Source organism: Teleopsis dalmanni, chromosome 1 (assembly GCF_002237135.1).
Source record: "Teleopsis dalmanni isolate 2A chromosome 1, ASM223713v2, whole genome shotgun sequence".
NCBI lineage: Eukaryota > Metazoa > Arthropoda > Insecta > Diptera > Diopsidae > Teleopsis > Teleopsis dalmanni.
Window position 1 is genome coordinate 91,869,545 of NC_051846.1, and position 17,059 is coordinate 91,886,603.

Sequence of the window (17,059 nt, forward strand, 5' to 3'; positions counted from 1 at the left end):
ATTCAAGTTTAACTAATTACATTTCCAACTTTTGATAAAATAAATAGCGTCTACAATGATCCATATATGTGGTTCAGGTTTATTTAATTACATTTAAAATTATACAGAAGTAATATTGATATAAAATAAATAGTGTTTATAGTGATCAATATATGTTATTCAAGTTTATTCCAAAGTTTATATAAAATGAATAGTGTTTACAGGATACAATATTTATAGAGCATAATTTTATACGTAGCTTATCACAGCATTTTCAACTAACGCGGATTAAACTGTCGGCGCAGGAATATGGATTTGTCACTATGATTCCCCAGCGCACGGAATTTATTGCAGCACACGTTGTTTATTTAATTTCACAAGGTTTTATTTCATATCTATGCGTCTCTGCATAACACACAACATACTTAGTGTTTCTTAGAAAGAAAAATATATACTTATATATATATATATAGGATTCCTTTTTATTAGAATCAAAACTAATTAATTAAATTACAAAAAAAATATATATAAATGAAAAAAACTGTTTGTTCTTCCGCACACACGTCATTACTTCACACGTCTTCTTTCTGCACTGCCACTCTACGTTTGTTTCTTCTTTTTTACTTCCTTATGCTCGTGTGCTGGCGTTGCCAGATCTGCGTCCCACAATCGGCCATCCTGCGATTCGTTCGACCCGAATGAAGTGTCATTGTCAGCAACTGCCCAAGGCTTCATATACTCTGCGCAACTGCTAGTCCGCTTTGACCCTTCGCTTTTTCCGATTTTTATAACATCATACGTATCGTCTGATTTAACTCTCTCGACCTCGTAAGGTCCTAAGTATTTTGGTTTTAGCTTCAGTCCTCCCGAAAACTGCGTCCTTTTGATTGCGACTACGTCGCCTACTTTGTACTTTACGGCTGGCCTGCGTCTTTGGTTATATGCATTCTTATTTTCTAACTGGATTTTCAGTATTTGTTGCTTTGCGCGTTGCCTCATTTCTTCTCGGTCTTCATTAAAAATCGTTGTAATTTCCTCTTCGATAATTTTTTTGATCTGAATATCTTCCTTTGTTTGCATTTTAGCACCAATTAATAATTCAAAAGGCGTCGTTCCAGTACTTCTGCAATACGTGGAGTTTATTATCTGCTGCACTTTGTCAACATTTTTATACCATTTAGTTGGATCTGCCATGCTTAATTTTGCCAAAACTGGTGCAATTATGCTATTCAATCTTTCGACTTGTCCGTTGGCCCTGGCTAAGCCCGTAGTAATTTTGATGTGTTTAATACTTTCACCCTCGCAATACTTACGAAAATCATCTGAAGAGAAAGCAGCACCTCGGTCTGATATTATTTGATTAGGATTACCAAAAACTATGCTTTGCGTACGCAATCGGGATATAGCCTCGTTAGCTGATGTGGTTCGAGTTGGATATATCCAACAGAATTTAGTAAAAGAGTCAATAACGACAAAGATATGCTTATATTGTTTGTTCGTTGATTCTAATGGTCCCAAAAAATCAACATGGTACGTGTGTAATGGTATACTTTCTTTAATCAATGAGTGTAGTTCGCCTTCTTGCTTACCCTGCTTCCGATTCACAACGATACATGGAATACAATTCATAATGTGTTTTTGTATTTTTTCTTCCAATTGAGGTATAAAATAGTCATTTCGGAGTAGTTCACTTGTTTTTTTTACGGCAAAATGTCCCTTTTCATGTGCATGTCTAATTATTTCACGCTGCATACTCTTAGGTACAACAATAAGTTCTTGGTCATTTCTCAGCTTATACAACAACTCTCCTTTCTTAAAATAATCGTTGTATGAAGATTTTTCTTGTAGAATATCCGATATCGTTTTCAGGTTTTCGTCTTGCATCTGTGCTCTCCGTATTTTAGAAAGAATATTATCTTCATCTATGCACATAACGGCGTAGCGGCTTAAAGCATCAACATGCTTCATTCGCGAACCAACACGATGCTGAACTTCGTAATCGTACTCCTCTAAGAACAATATCCAACGGGCTACTCTCGTGCACAAGTCTTTCTTTCCCAATGTCATCGCAAATGCGTTACAATCAGTAACGAGCTTAAAATGCATACCCAGAATGTATACTCTAAACTTTTTGAAAGCTTCAATAACAGCCAATATTTCTAGTTCGTAACTTGTATATTTTCTTTGTGCGTCAGTGGTTTTTTTACTCATATAATACACAGGATGCCATTGTTCGTCGTCTGGTGATTTTTGCAATAAAACGGCTCCATATCCTTCTATCGAAGCATCTGTATGCACTTCCGTTTCAGATTTTTGATTAAAAATGTTTAGTACCGGTTTTTCGCTTAAGATGGTCTTCAACGTATTAAATGCAGTAATCTGTTCATCTTTTATTTCAAATTTCACATTTTGTTTCCTTAAATCTGTTAAAGGCTTGGCAATTAGCGAGAATTTAGGTATGAATTTTCTAAAATAACTCGCCAACCCAAGAAAACTTTCCAATTGTTTTAATGTTTGCGGCAATTTGTATTTGCGTAGAGCTTCAACCTTAACTTCTGACGGTGATATTTTTTGATCTTGTATTGTGTGCCCTAGAAATTCCACTTTTCTCATTAGAAACTTGCATCTCTCCGTGAACGGTAATCTACGCGGCCTGGAATAAATGGGTGTTTCGTCTTTGAGCACTATGTACATCGCCACTTGTGTTGTTTTACATTGATTCGGCTGATAATTTATGATCATTTCACGTACCTGTCGTCTCGCATTCTCACTAGCGGTTTTGTCGATATCAATCGTTTTGTTGTCATTTACTAAGTCAATTTTCATTATTTTAGCTTCTTCGTCTATGGGATCGTCTTCGTCGAGGATTTTACGAACGTTTATACCATCACGATTAAATAAAATTTCAGCGTATAAGCATAGTTCTTCGCCAATGATCACTTGTAAGTCCATGCACCGAATTGGAACGACATAAAAATCTAATATGAACTCATTATCGTCAATTTTAATTAAGTTTTTAAAATGTCCAATTGGTTTAATCCTATTTGAATTGCGATCACTACCGAAACCAATTAAACATACGTTACATTTTTCTAAGATAGGCTTATTCAACTTGTTGTATAAGTCTTCGCGAATTATATTAAATTTACTGCCTGTATCGAATAGGGCTGCGCACTGTAAATTGCCAATAAAAATGGATTTGGTAGTTAAATTGTTTTTTTGCTGTAAACTGCGCGTATTTATTTTGTTTTCGGCTTGTTCACAGTTTTTAGAAATATGTCCGTACTGGTTGCACTTAAAGCATTTAGTACCTCGATTTTTATTTTTGCAATTCATGGACAAATGTCCCTTTTCACCACAATTGTAGCATTTCACTTCTGTTTTATTTGTTGAGAAACTTTTCTTTTCGCTTTGTTTAAAATCGTTAACTTGCTTACTTTTTTCACACATTGTTTCATATGATCTTAATTTGTCTTTAAATTCATTAAGGTTCTTTGCACCATATAGTATCATTTTATTTACATAACCGTCTCTAATTCCATCTATTATATACTGAATCAGCGCTTCGTCTTCGATATTGCCGCGAGATGCGATATCTTTCATTTGATAAAAATATTCAAACACATTTTCATCTTTTTTTATTTTGCGAGCACTAAGTTGCTTATGCAATTGTGCGCTATTTGTTGTTGTTCGAAACTCATTTAACAGGGCGTGTTTTAAAGCACACCACGAATTTAAACCTCTTTCACTCAAAATAAAAAGTTTAGCAATGCCTCTAAGAGATTTTTTTGCAAACACTAGTTTTTGAAACCCATCCCAACACATCAGTGCAGCTTGTTCCTCGAATTCTTCAATCCACCTTTCTACCGAAATGATATTTGTGCCATCAAATGGTCTAATTGAGTCCTCTATATCGCGAAAGTTCATTGCAAATTTTGGTGCTTCTCTTTGTAAAAATTTTGTACGTGTGTACGCTGCTGCTTTATTATTATCATCCACTTCAAACATTTTATTGCCATTATCGTCACGAGATTTTTTAAACTCGCGTTCATTGCCTCTGAAAGTGCGTTTACTGTCAACGTCATCATCGACTTCTTCATCTCCTTCTTCGTCATCATCATCATCGACTTTCTCATCTCCTTCTTCGTCATTACATTCATCGTCGTTTGCGTTTTCGGCCAACAAAAAATTTTTACGTAGATTTCGAAATATGTGCAGTTGTACATCTTTAACACAATAACTTATATTTAGTACAATACAAATTGAAACCAAATCACGTTCAGTCAAATTATTTTTAATATATTCGCATTTGCTTGCATACGCCTTGTCATTTTCGTCGTAATCGAATCCAGAAAATTCTCTCAATCTCTTTCGATTATTTCTATCACCTTCTTCTTGGTATATAAATTTATGCAACGCTATTATTATGTTTTTGCTGCTACTGCGCAGGCTGCTGCTTACGAAGTCATTTAAGCAAGTCATTGTGTAGACTGAATTTCACAATTGCCGGAAATTCAAATCCCTGTTGAGCCCCCAATTTGTAGGATTCCTTTTTATTAGAATCAAAACTAATTAATTAAATTACAAAAAAAATATATATAAATGAAAAAAACTGTTTGTTCTTCCGCACACACGTCATTACTTCACACGTCTTCTTTCTGCACTGCCACTCTACGTTTGTTTCTTCTTTTTTACTTCCTTATGCTCGTGTGCTGGCGTTGCCAGATCTGCGTCCCACATATATATATATATATACAAGCTTACCAGTATTTTGTTTCTTTTGCCTAGTTACCCAATTACTTCTTAGTGTAGACACCTTGGTATTTCATCTTCTTCTCGGATCCACACTAAAGCCACGTGCCAGATATTACCTTTAACCGAGATTTTAGAACCTCGCCTCTGAAGATATGTCTTGTCATTTGAAGGTTTTTAAGAGTACTTACGTTTCCTCTAAATGTTGACCATATTGTATGAAGATCTGTAGAAAGTGGTTCATCCCAAAATAATTTCAACTGCCATATGTGTTGTATGAAAATCTTCGCCTTCACTATTACTGGAGCTAATAAACCAAATGGATCGAGCAGTTTTGCTAAATCAGAACTTACGACTCTCTCCGTGATTATCCCTTCAGTAACCATTTTGACCTTTATTATCTTTATTAAATAAGTACTTAACGACTAAATTTACATGTGTTCACTTACTACTAGATGAGGTGAATATTTACAATAATAACGTTTCCTTATAAGTATTTTTAGATTAAGGTGATTGTATTTTTTTTCTTATTATTGTTAATAGTTATAATCATTAACAAAAAAAATAAAAAAAAATTACAATATTTTTTTTATATATAAATAATTAAATAAGATTTTTATTCTATACTAGAAAATAAATAAAAAAAATCGCAATTTATTTTTTTTTTATATAAATAATTCAATAAGTTTTTTTTTTTTATTTTATACTGTATAAAAAAATAATAAAAATATTTACAATATTTTTTTTATATTATATTTTGTTATATTTAACAAAAGTCATGTTTTTACAAATCTCAAGTCTATAATAATAACTAAAAAACTCGAGATTAACAATAAAAAAAAATAATAATGAAAATAAAAAAAATGTAAGTAATGTGAACCAAAAAATTAAGTAGACGAAAAGAAAGCAAATTACAAAGGCAAAATGCCTGTTAAACCAGCAAAATAAAAATAAAAGAGAACAATACCGATGGAAAAAAAATAAAAAATGAGGAAACATATAAATTTAATTAGATAACATTTTCTCTTGCAAGTTTATTAGCTTTAGTCGCTTACCTTACAGCCGCAGAAATGACGTCACTTATGTTGCTGTTGACCTAGCTGAAACTTTCAAATAATAATGGAAAGAAAAAAATATATATGTAGGGTGAAACAAATTTATGTGTTTTCTACCCTCTCTTAAATGTTTAAGATCGAGTGTTAAAGAGTTAGTTTCTTCTAAGACTACAAGTTTATGGGTACCAATAGTTGAACGAAAACCGGTTCCAACTTTGGTTTTTTTCTTCATTGTTGTTATTATTAATTCTGCTTTTACTGGAAGAATTGATGGAAGATGGTGTACTTGTAGAACGTAAGCTCGAATCAGAGAATGAGTTTATATTTTTGTTATTGCTATTTATGGTGTCTTTTCATTGCACTTTTGAAGTTGATGCTTTAACTGGATAGCTTGTAAAGAGAGTTGCAGTAATTGTATTATTTGAAAGGTTAGTAGGTTGCGGTGTCTTATTGATGCCATATGAAACCACTGAAGAGAAACTGTTGCTGGATATGTCGACTGAAGGTAGTGCCTTATATAGTTTTTCTGCTTCCCGCACTGTACATTTATTTTTTGTTTTGATTTTTAATATCTCTTTTTGTTGAATAAATTTTGTGCACTCTTTAGAAGAAGCTGGCTGCTGTTCTGAACAATTAGCACAATATGTACGCGAACAGTCAAAAGGGGCATGAGGAGGCAAACCACAATTTCCACAACCTGGAGCGTTTCGGCATCTTTTGGCAGTATGACCAAGAACCTGACACGATTTGCAGCGCATTGGGTTTGGTACATACTAACGCACATCAACGGAACTCCAAGAGATTTCAATTTTTTCGGGCAAATTAAATGTGTTAAAAGGTAGCAAAACCACTCCGCTTGGATGGGACTGGCCTTCGATCATTTTAAGGAACTTGTACGCCCAACAAGTGCGTATACAGTTCCTGTTGTTGTGTTCAATTGCTTATGAAGAAAACATTTGATTAGACAAATCATTAAGAGATATTTAGCTGATATAAACTTTTGAGCAGTAGCCATATCTATGACTAGCAACAACAGGTTACCATCTCTTAGTTCAGAAATCGATATAATGTGTAGAGCTTTTTGCACTGCAAAACAAGAGAACTCAGACAAAGGTTTTAGATCGTTGGTAGAGGCAACAACAACATATTTTGGATTAGGTAGTTGAATTGTTGAAAGCCCGGAAAAGTCTGTAACTGTTTTAGCATTCGGTCGATTTTTCTTCGATTGTGGACCATCTGCCAAGAGTGCAGATCTACTTCCCTCTATGTGGGGAGGACCAGGGGTCATGTTTGTAAAACGCACTACGTCTTATTTATGCAACTACCAATTTAATACAGATATGTAATAATACGTGTAAAGTATAAAAAGCTTAAGCGCGAGTTGAAAGAAAAAAATGTAATAAATAAGAAAAAATATAAGAAAAAAAAATCGTAAAGAAGAAAGAGCACATAAAAAACAAGTCTGATCACTATGAGTACAAGTTAAAGACTGAAAAAGAATTGAAATGATCTTTTTCTCTTTAACGATGTGTTATGTGCAAATGTTAGCAATTTTTATATTTTTTTCATATATTTTCATATACAACAAAAAAAAAATAATAACTTAATTATATATTTTTTTTTTATTAATAAATTTAGGAAAAATTACCCAAATCTGATCTTTATTATATTAACGTAAATTACTTTTATGGATTTTGCGTCCTTCTATTTGCACGGTTGTATATAGGTCTTGTTCCACTATTTTTTCTGTGAAAATTTGATTAAATTTAAATAAATTTAATAAATCCTTTTATTGCGTCTCAAATAGACTTTTTCACCTGTTTCATATTTTTTGGTTAATCTGTTTGCGTTAACTCTATTAAGAGATTTTTCTTGTGTTTTAATAAGATTATAATGATATAAATATTATATTATACATTATTAAATTGTATAGCAGGATTGCCATATAATGATAATATAATAAAAAAAATGTTTTTTTCTTTTATTATATTATTTAAAATTTTTAGAAGGGTTTTCGAATAACAAAGAAAGAAATAAAGGACAAACACAAAAATTTATTTTTTAATTTTATTGAAATTTGGCTGACCATACAACGCTGTTTCGAGTATTCCCAAGTACTCTTCATCAGTGGTCTTTGGGAATAATCGAATTTTATTTAATTAGTTTATAGTCCGTATATAATTTGTTTGGACTGCAAGTGCCAGGCTTAGAACTCGTGCCTGTCAAATTAGAAGCGATGACTAATCGTGTTTATCCACAAGAAGCCAAGGCTGCACAAACTTTCAATGCTATCGATTATTCCCAAAGACCACTGATGAAGAGTACTTGGCAATACTCGAAACTGCGTTGTATGGTCAGCCAAATTTCAATAAAATTAAAAAATAAATTTTTGTGTTTGTCCTTTATTTCTTTCTTTGTTATTCGAAAACCCTTCTAAAAATTTAATAAAGCTTCTTTGTCCCTATACAAAGTAAGTCTAGCTTAACAGCAACACTAATACTTTATTCAAATTATTTAAAATTTAATTCCTGGATTGCTTCAGGATCACAATTCTTTACGAAGTTATTAAATTTCTTCTTATTAGAATTAGCAGGAAGAAATCTGCTCATTAGTAGGCATCCGAGAATGCCGAGACAAAAATGAAAAATGAGATTTTGTGTAAGCTACTTGAGCTCAATTTCAAATCTGAATTTTATTAACAATTTTCCAAACTATTTATACAAAATATTTAACTATAATTTACAAATATTTTTCCTAATAATAATACCTAATTGCTGCGGCATTCAAAAGGTTGACCCACGTCAATGCTTAGAAAATATTATGACATATTCAAGTGTGTCATATCGACATGTGCAGAATAGTAGCACAGAAAAGAAAAGTGTCAAATAGGAATTGTATACTTGCTATGACCAAATATTCTACTTGCATTGCGGTGGTTCTTCCGTGTGCGATCGCATTACATATTACATTAGTTAATATAAAATAATTTGTGCATAAGCACTTTCAAAAATTCATAAAATAATTTATTGTTTGTTTTTGTTTACATTGGTTGCGCTATACACAACAAGATTAATCCTTATTTCTTGCAACTTTTCAGGTGGAAAATTGTGAAGAACGTCGACCGGTTTTGCTCCTGTAACTGAGTGAATATTTTTATTATATTTATAAGTAGCTAATTGCATTAGGTCCATAACTTCGACAATATTCTGTTGTGCTTTAACACATCAAGCTATTTCTAATAGTGTCGAATGAAATCCTTCGACTTGCCCATTACTTTCATTATGGAGGCTTGGTATGAAAAATTGTTCTAGTGAATAGTTGTCTATTAACAGAGATTTTATCACATTAGCTTTTTTCGTTGTTTGTAACTATTGTGTTTGTATTTGGAAATATTGCTAAAATTTCCAACAAGGCATTTTTTATATAAATCGTTGTTCTAGATGTGATAGGTTTGACTATAGCAAACTTAGAAAATTTATCAATGGTTGTTAAAGAAAGCTTTTTCTCCGTTATTATAATATCCAGATGAAGGATTTCACCTGATAAATTCAGGATAGATAATTTACCTATTTCTGATTTAGGTGGTTTTCTTTGATATTTATTTTCTTAACAAACTTTACAGTTTTCAATTACTGATTTTATGATTTTCCTCATATTGGGGAAGTAGTATTCTGCTACAATTTGTTGAAAATTTTCTTGCAAAAAATGATGTGCACGTTTGTGCTCTGTGGCCACCGCTTCCAGTTGGTCATCCTTATTTAATAAATCGATTGCTAACTTTTCTGTATGAATTAATTTGTACCTTGTATCTTAGATCTGCTAACTGAATTCTGTTCGGGACTTTCCATGTGGATATATTGTAGTTGGATTTTTCTTTTTCTTGTTTTTAATATATTGAGCCGTTTGACAAGACGCTCAGAGACTATGTTTACATGCGAACCAGAGCCTAATAATGCTAAAACTTCTTTTATTTCCATTAGCTGCAGTTATTTTGACTCTTGCAGTTGGCAGGAAAACTGCTATAATACCGCAGTTACCGCTGTGGTAATTGTACAAGTTATGGTATCTTTTGTTCAGAGTACCAAAAAAAAGAAACACGAATGTGAATCTTTATTTCTTGAGTTCTTTATTAAAACTGAATTATAACTTTTAACAATATTTTAATATTGCACCAGACAAGTGCATTAATTTAAAGCGTCAGCTTTTTGTGGACGCTCGTGCAAGGGTAGGCTTACGCGATGGGAAAATCATTTTGCTATGCATTCCATCGTCTGCACATGCATTAATTGTATCAACTTTATATGTGTTAACTTACACACTTGATATAGGTTGAATGATTTGTTTTGCTTGATTGTTGACTTCCAAATGTAGCACCGTGTTATGCTTTTTATTACACTTGGCACAACATCTCGATAAACATTTGTTCACCACATGATCACTTTTGATATAGTTGAAACAGAGCTGTTGGTTTTTTACCCAATCCAATCGTTGAGGTGGCGAAAATTGCAGTAATTTTCGGCAATGGTAAAGTGGGCGCCTGTCTACATTGCACAGTTTACAATTGTTGTTCCCTTTGGGAACTGTTACAGCCGACGAAATTGATTTATTTCGGTCTGATTTAGTTTTTATGGTCACCTATCTTTTTGTTCTACGACTTCCATCAGTTGAAATTGTAGCTCTAAGAAGGCTGAAAAATTCTGTATATTTTGTATTTCTTTTGGTTTTGACAGTGATTGCTCATACCTAATGAGCATCGTCAGATCAAGTTTTTTTTATTAGTACCTGGAGCAAATTTTGGTTCTTCAATTTGGTGATATTTCTCGTGACTAAATCCTGACGCCAGTGGATTTTGCAAGTTTTCACACGGTTCATCATGCAAACATTCCAGTTGGTTTCATTGTTCCATGATCGTATTTGATTTAACTTCGTAATATTGCATCGGCTGTATGCCTTGGCTCTCCGACAAGCTCTCTGCTAATCTTTTTAGACTTGCCATTGAAGCAGATATTTTCCTTATTAAACCATTAGTCATACCCACAAGTTGCGGCTGCGACGCCATTTGGTTGCTGGCACCTTCATCTGTTGCTCTGATTCGAAGGGCTTCTATCTTGAATATTTCAATATATTCATTTGTTACTTCTTTTATTTTATCATAGTAACCAGATTTGAAATACTCATCATCTGTTGGTTGTTCGATGAGAGTTCTTAACGTTCTTTCATTGTGTTCAAATCGATTCCAAGCAACAATAAGCCGTCGTAACCTTTCATTGTAGTATGCGACTGATTGTTTATGTTAAGCCGAATCTTTCTTGAAATTCCTAACGATTCGCTAAATTTCTTCCTCCGTCTCTGTGTGTCTAGGGTTTCATTAAGTGTTGCCATCGTTTAACTTGAGTCAAAAATGTTTAATATTGAATCGTTGCTAAATGTACTTCAACTGTACTTCAAAATGTACTTCAAATCTTGCTGATTATTGCCTGTTATGTTGACTGCTGATCGCTGCTGCGTCAGGCCAGTTCAGTGCTGCTGTTCTTTTCACGGGGTCACCAAAAATGTTTGATCAAATATATGATCAAATGGAATCTACTGTTCGCAAATACTGAGCACTTCAATCCAGCACTTATGTTGATTCTATCAAATAAAAAAACCACTGAGCAACTAAATCCAGTGCTCATAGCAATTCACATAGCAAGTAACGCATATAAAAATAAATAAAGCAAATAAACTAATCAAAAATAAATCGCTTTATATTGAACAGTTGAGCTATCGGCTCGTGAGACCTCATGAGCAGCTCTTCAATATGAGCAAATTGAAGGTCCACGCTTGTGAGCAGCTTTTCAATATGAGCCAAGTGGAACTTCAGAGTGGAAAAATGCTAAGTCGACCGCTTCTTCTGATAAGCACCACAATGATTTTTAAGTTTTTCTATTAAAACCGCTGAAATTCGTTTATCAAAATACTTGATTGCATCATTAATTAGTTGTAAATTCCTACGTAGCACTTCAATTTCTTGCTGGCAAACAAATACTGTATGTAATTAAGAGGTTTTTTTTTCTTTTGACATCAGTTTCAATTCATCTCAAAATAGAAACATTTGTGGCGTGTTACTTTATATTAATACAAATGTACTTTATTGACTCTTCATTATTATTTACAATCGTTTATAATAATTAATTATTAACACTTATTAAACATTTGCGTATAAATTAGGAAGGTAACGAAACAACTTCTAATTAACAACTTTTCTTCGACACGTCTAAAAAGTTCCTTGTTCGCTTCCTTCATTTTTTTGAATTTCAAAAACTTCTAGAGTTTTTATAGACACAAATTCCTTTTACCATAAATTTTACCATCCGGAAACGCTAAAGTATTTGAAATTTGGATCATTTCCACCAATGAAAAGTAGAAAAAGCAGTAAGAATTCTTTATAGTTTCGTCGATGTTTGTGAGATTTCAAGTTTGAAATGCAAAACTTATGCATTTCGATGTCACTCATGCTTATCACGTTTTGCAAAATTTCATCTTGAATTCCACTTTTGAAGTTCCTAGTATCAATATCTCTCCATGTCCTAACAAAACGCTCAAAAATTGAAATTTCTGGAGCCGATGACCTGCCAAAATTCAATTCAAAAACTGCTTTCAGAAATATTTCGCTAACATGATGGCGACATAGCAAAATAAGTAATTCACGTCCCAATATCTGCTCGAAAAAAAAGCGGCACTATTGTGAATATCAGTATTAGAACTTGTTGTATCAGAGCAAATGAATTCAACTAAGTTGCTTAATTCCCAAGTAATTAAAAATTGATTAATTGAATGTGCGATTTTGTTACCAGTGCTATTATTGGTTTTGAAATACCAAGTATTTTTTCGGTTTTTTTCTCCTGTAATGACAAGAGCTAGTCGATTAATCTTTTCTTTACCCTTAATTTCTGGTAGAAGTTTTCCGTCCCAATGAAATACAAAAGCTAAGGGAGCTGCAATCAAACATCTTAAATATAACTTAAAAAGTAAAAACTTCAATTAATTTATATCGAAATTCTTTAAAATATCACGCGCTGTTCTGCAGTTTTCTTTTCTCATCAGGTAAACAGTTGTACGATTGAGAACAAGATCTTCTACGCGATTACCTAATGCAGCTGCTGTTGCACTTATGATATGAATCGCATTTTTAGTGAAAATTTTAGATTTATCAATGCAAGCAAGCTGTCGTGGTCCTACCGTTGGTAAATTAAAACAGATGTTGTTAGGGGTCGTCACCTTTATTGATTTATTTAAAACGGTAGATATATACTGAAATTCCGTCACTGTCTTCACCTTGTTTTAGCCTGGCTCAGTCAAGTACGTTGTGGCTAGTGTTGTGTGCACGTTTCCAATTTAAAGACAACACCCAAAATATATACTTTTGTTCTTAGTTCATTTATTGCTTGCCTAGGCCATAACCAAATCACTTTCGCATAAGTGGCCACCTTTTGTGGAAATTTTTCTGAAGGAATTTTTTATTTATTTGACAGTAGTCTACTACTATTCGCCTTTTTTTTCGTTTAAATTACGTAATGCATTTTTCTTCACTAGTAAAAGTGGGCTAATGTATTCTGACTGGGATGGTTCCACTAAGCCGTCATCTACTAATTTTTGGACTTGTTTCTAAATTTCATCTTTATATGTATGTGGTAATATTATTGTTTTATTATTATAATTTAAATATATTACACTAAAAGCATGTGTTTATTAATAAAAGTTATTGAGATAATTTCGCATCGTATAAATTAATAAAAGTTGTTGAAATAATTTCGCGTTGTACACTTCTTTTCTTCGTCGTTTCGTCGTAAAAACAAATACGTCTTTTTGTTTGCAAGTTTCTCACGCAACTACTCATTTAATAAAAGTCAGCTGTTAACTCAAAAGTAGGGGCAGAGTTGCATTTTAGATATTCTTATCCCACATGTATATGGGGTTCGATTATTCTTAATATATATGGTGTTGTTGACCAATTTTAACAGCATAATGTAGTTGTGTGTGTGTGCTTTAAAATCTTAAAACAAAACTTATTTATTTCTAGTACTTAAAATTAACTATTTTTTACTTACTTTTGGTCGTAACAACCGCCCTGCGCGTTCCGGAACTAAAAACCAAAGCCAAGCGTAAATGACAATTAGCTGACACATGAACTGATAGTTCATGTGTGCACTGGGTTGCATTTTCTAATTATAGCTGCACGGTTGCAACGACCAAAGCAAGTTTACAAACATTTTACAAACATTAACCTTTGGGTATGGAGTGGAGTTCTAACATTCTCCCCCAGTATCTCTTTAATAAGAATACGACTTACTCTAAACTGCCGCTCCACGAACATCTAATACGGCTAATTTTGCTGCAGGTCTATGATATTGCCCTCGAGTAGTCTGCACTATGGCGCTCCTTGCCTACCCGTCCCGTGCTTTAATGGCACTAATTACAATTCCTTTCGGCCATGTGTAGCGAGGAAAATTTGGGTCAACAATAATGACGACATCACCTGCTTCGATGGGTTTTATCTTACCAAACCATTTCGTCCGTCTTGTCATCGTTGGAAGCACCTTTTGTATCCATTTTTTCCAGAACCGATCGGCAAGGTATTGCGAATGGCTCCAGGAGGATTTCACGTGCTCGTCGTTAGTATCAAACTTCCCCGGCGGCTTGTTCCCGGAAGATGACCCCAACAAGAAATGATTCGGAGTTAATGCTTCTTCGCTTGCTGTTTCAATCGACAACTAAGTAAGCGGTCTGCTGTTTACGATTGATTCTACCTCGCAGAACAGGTTATGCATCTTTTCATCATTAATTTTTGCTTGGGGGCTTATTATTGCTCCTAACACTGTTTTTATGGATCGCACCATGCGGTCCCACGCTCCACCCATGTGCGGCGCAGCTGGTGGAAGAAAAACCCATTGTGTTTCCGGACTTGTAAATTCAGCCTGCAATTCATTGAAGCCCACGTTCTCTATTGATTCTCGTAACTCCTTTTCAGCTGCTGTGAAGTTGGTTCCATTGTCACTATAGATGACATTCGGCACTCCTTTTCGGGCTATGAAATTTCGTATCACTATACAACACGAGCTGGCTGACAGGCTATAAGCTATCTCCAAATACACTGCTCGACACGTAAGGCATGTAAAAACGACGCCATAGCGCTTCTCTGAGCGTCTTCCTACTGTTACAGTATACGGGCCAAAATAATCTATTCCAACATGTGAGAATGGTCGGGAGTATGCTGATAGTCGTGCTTCTGGTAACACACTCATCTCCGGCGGCTTTGGACTCGCATCACAAACCTTGCAATGTTGGCAATTATTTCTTACCTGCTTTAACAGTCTACGCAGTCCCAGATTGTGGTATTTCTGAAAGATTTCGTTAACCACCGTTTCATGATTTAGATGTTTCCATTTTCGATGATACCAGTCAACTTAGTTATGTAGTTTTTCCTTGATAGTATAATTGGGAATTTGGTTGAATCAGCATGCATCGCTGATAAAGCATCGGCTTTATCTAATCTACCTTTCATTCTTAAAACATTCTGTGCATCTATGTATGGTGAAAGTTTTCGCAAAAGGCTACTTTTAGAAAGAGTAATATTAGCGTCTCTACTTAATGCGGTCATTTCTTTCTTGTAATCCTGTAACTGGGTTGTCTGGTACAAGAAATTTTCACTCCATTTCAGTTCCTCGACTGACAAGCATTGGTTTACAGATTTCTTCTTTTTCATTTCATTAGTTGATAGTAAAAACATAAATCTTTTCACATAGGCCATGCATCGAACTAAACGTTCCCACTTTGAAAATCGGTAGACATCTATGAGAGGTTCCTCCTCTGCTACATGAGCCACCAACAATCGTTGCTTTCTGATTTCAGAATCTTCGTTATATTTCTGTACGCCAACATTATTTGGCCAACAGGTTTCTGCTTCATACAGGAACTTCGGTCCCTTATACCAAGGGTTTTTCCAAGTAAAGTCTGGATTACTAGTTTGTTTTGTAGCCAAGTCCGCAACATTTAATTTAGTAGGAATGTACCGCCATTGTTCCGCCTCGGACAACTCCTGGATTTCTGCTATGCGGAACATTACAAATTGTTTGTAATCTCGTGGGTCAGATTTTATCCACGATAGAAAAGCCTTTGAATCGCTCCAATACGTTATACTGGTCACTTTCAAGTCTATTGACCTTTTAATGTTGTTTCCTAAGTGTGCTCCCAATTCCGCCGCGAGTAGTTCCAGTCTTGGAATTGATATTGGTCGTAATGGTGCAACTTTTGCTTTAGAACATATCAAGGAAACATCTATGTTATTGCGACTCTTCGCTCTTAGGTACACCACCGCTGCATATGCAACCTCACTTGCGTCCACAAAGACATGCAATTCAATGAAGTCTGAATCCTTATTAACCGTAGTGAAGTAACATCTCGGTATTTTCACATTTTTCTCACCGCCAAGCAGCGACAGCCATTTGTTCCACTCATCGACTAGCTCATTAGGAATAGTCATCCCAGCTAACTCCACTTTGCCAAACTTTTTGAAACAAAATTTTTACGCTAATAATGTAAAAGGTAAGCACCCCTGAAGGGTCGAATATTGACATCATCAATCGTAGCAACTCTCTCTTCGTAGGTAATCTATATCCACTTAAAACATCCTCAGTGGCTTTGGTAAACTTCAGATCAAATGTGAGCATATCAGTGTCGGTTTGCCAATGGATTCCCAATACCTTCTCTACCTCAAATGTATGGTCTATACGCCTTCCGACCGAGCAAAATTGAAATTCCTGGCCTTGGTTACCTATAGCTTTCAGCACCGCGTTAGAATTTGAAACCCAATTGCGAATATGGAAATTTGCTTTTTTATGAATATTTCTAACCTCATTGACTAGATTAATCGCTTCCTCCACTGTGTCGACGCTATCCAGCATGTCATCTACATAATGCCTTTGTAATATACATTTCACTGTTCGCGGAAACTCGGTTTCGTATTCGCGTGCATTGCTTTTTACCAGTTGTGCCAACGATGGTGAACATGTTGCCCCAAAACTCATAACTAGTAGCAAATAAACGTCTGGGGGTCTGCTATCGTCACAATTTCTTCACAGGAAGCGTTGTGAATGTTGATCTTCTTCTTTCACGAGTACTCGATGAAACATTTCTTTTATGTCGCCACTTATACCAATTTTTCCGATTCTGAAATTAACAAGAACATCTTCCAACGAAGTGACCTTTCTCCAAACAAGCGTTTAACGAGACTC

The 17,059-nt window shown here is 34.4% G+C and overlaps 2 protein-coding genes across 2 annotated transcripts; both read right to left on the reverse strand.

Annotated features, from left to right (window-relative positions):
- Positions 1–579: 579 nt before the first annotated feature.
- On the reverse strand, positions 580–4,712 carry LOC119687677. The gene has a single exon (XM_038102090.1). The coding sequence runs from the start codon at positions 4,459–4,461 to the stop codon at positions 580–582; it is 3,882 nt and encodes a 1,293-aa protein (XP_037958018.1). The 5' UTR covers positions 4,462–4,712.
- Positions 4,713–15,198: 10,486 nt separating this feature from the next.
- On the reverse strand, positions 15,199–16,852 carry LOC119687683. Its single transcript, XM_038102094.1, has 3 exons — positions 16,379–16,852; positions 15,586–16,332; positions 15,199–15,519 (listed from the first exon to the last, which is right to left on the reverse strand). The coding sequence occupies exons 1-3, from the start codon at positions 16,850–16,852 to the stop codon at positions 15,199–15,201; spliced, it is 1,542 nt and encodes a 513-aa protein (XP_037958022.1).
- Positions 16,853–17,059: the final 207 nt, after the last annotated feature.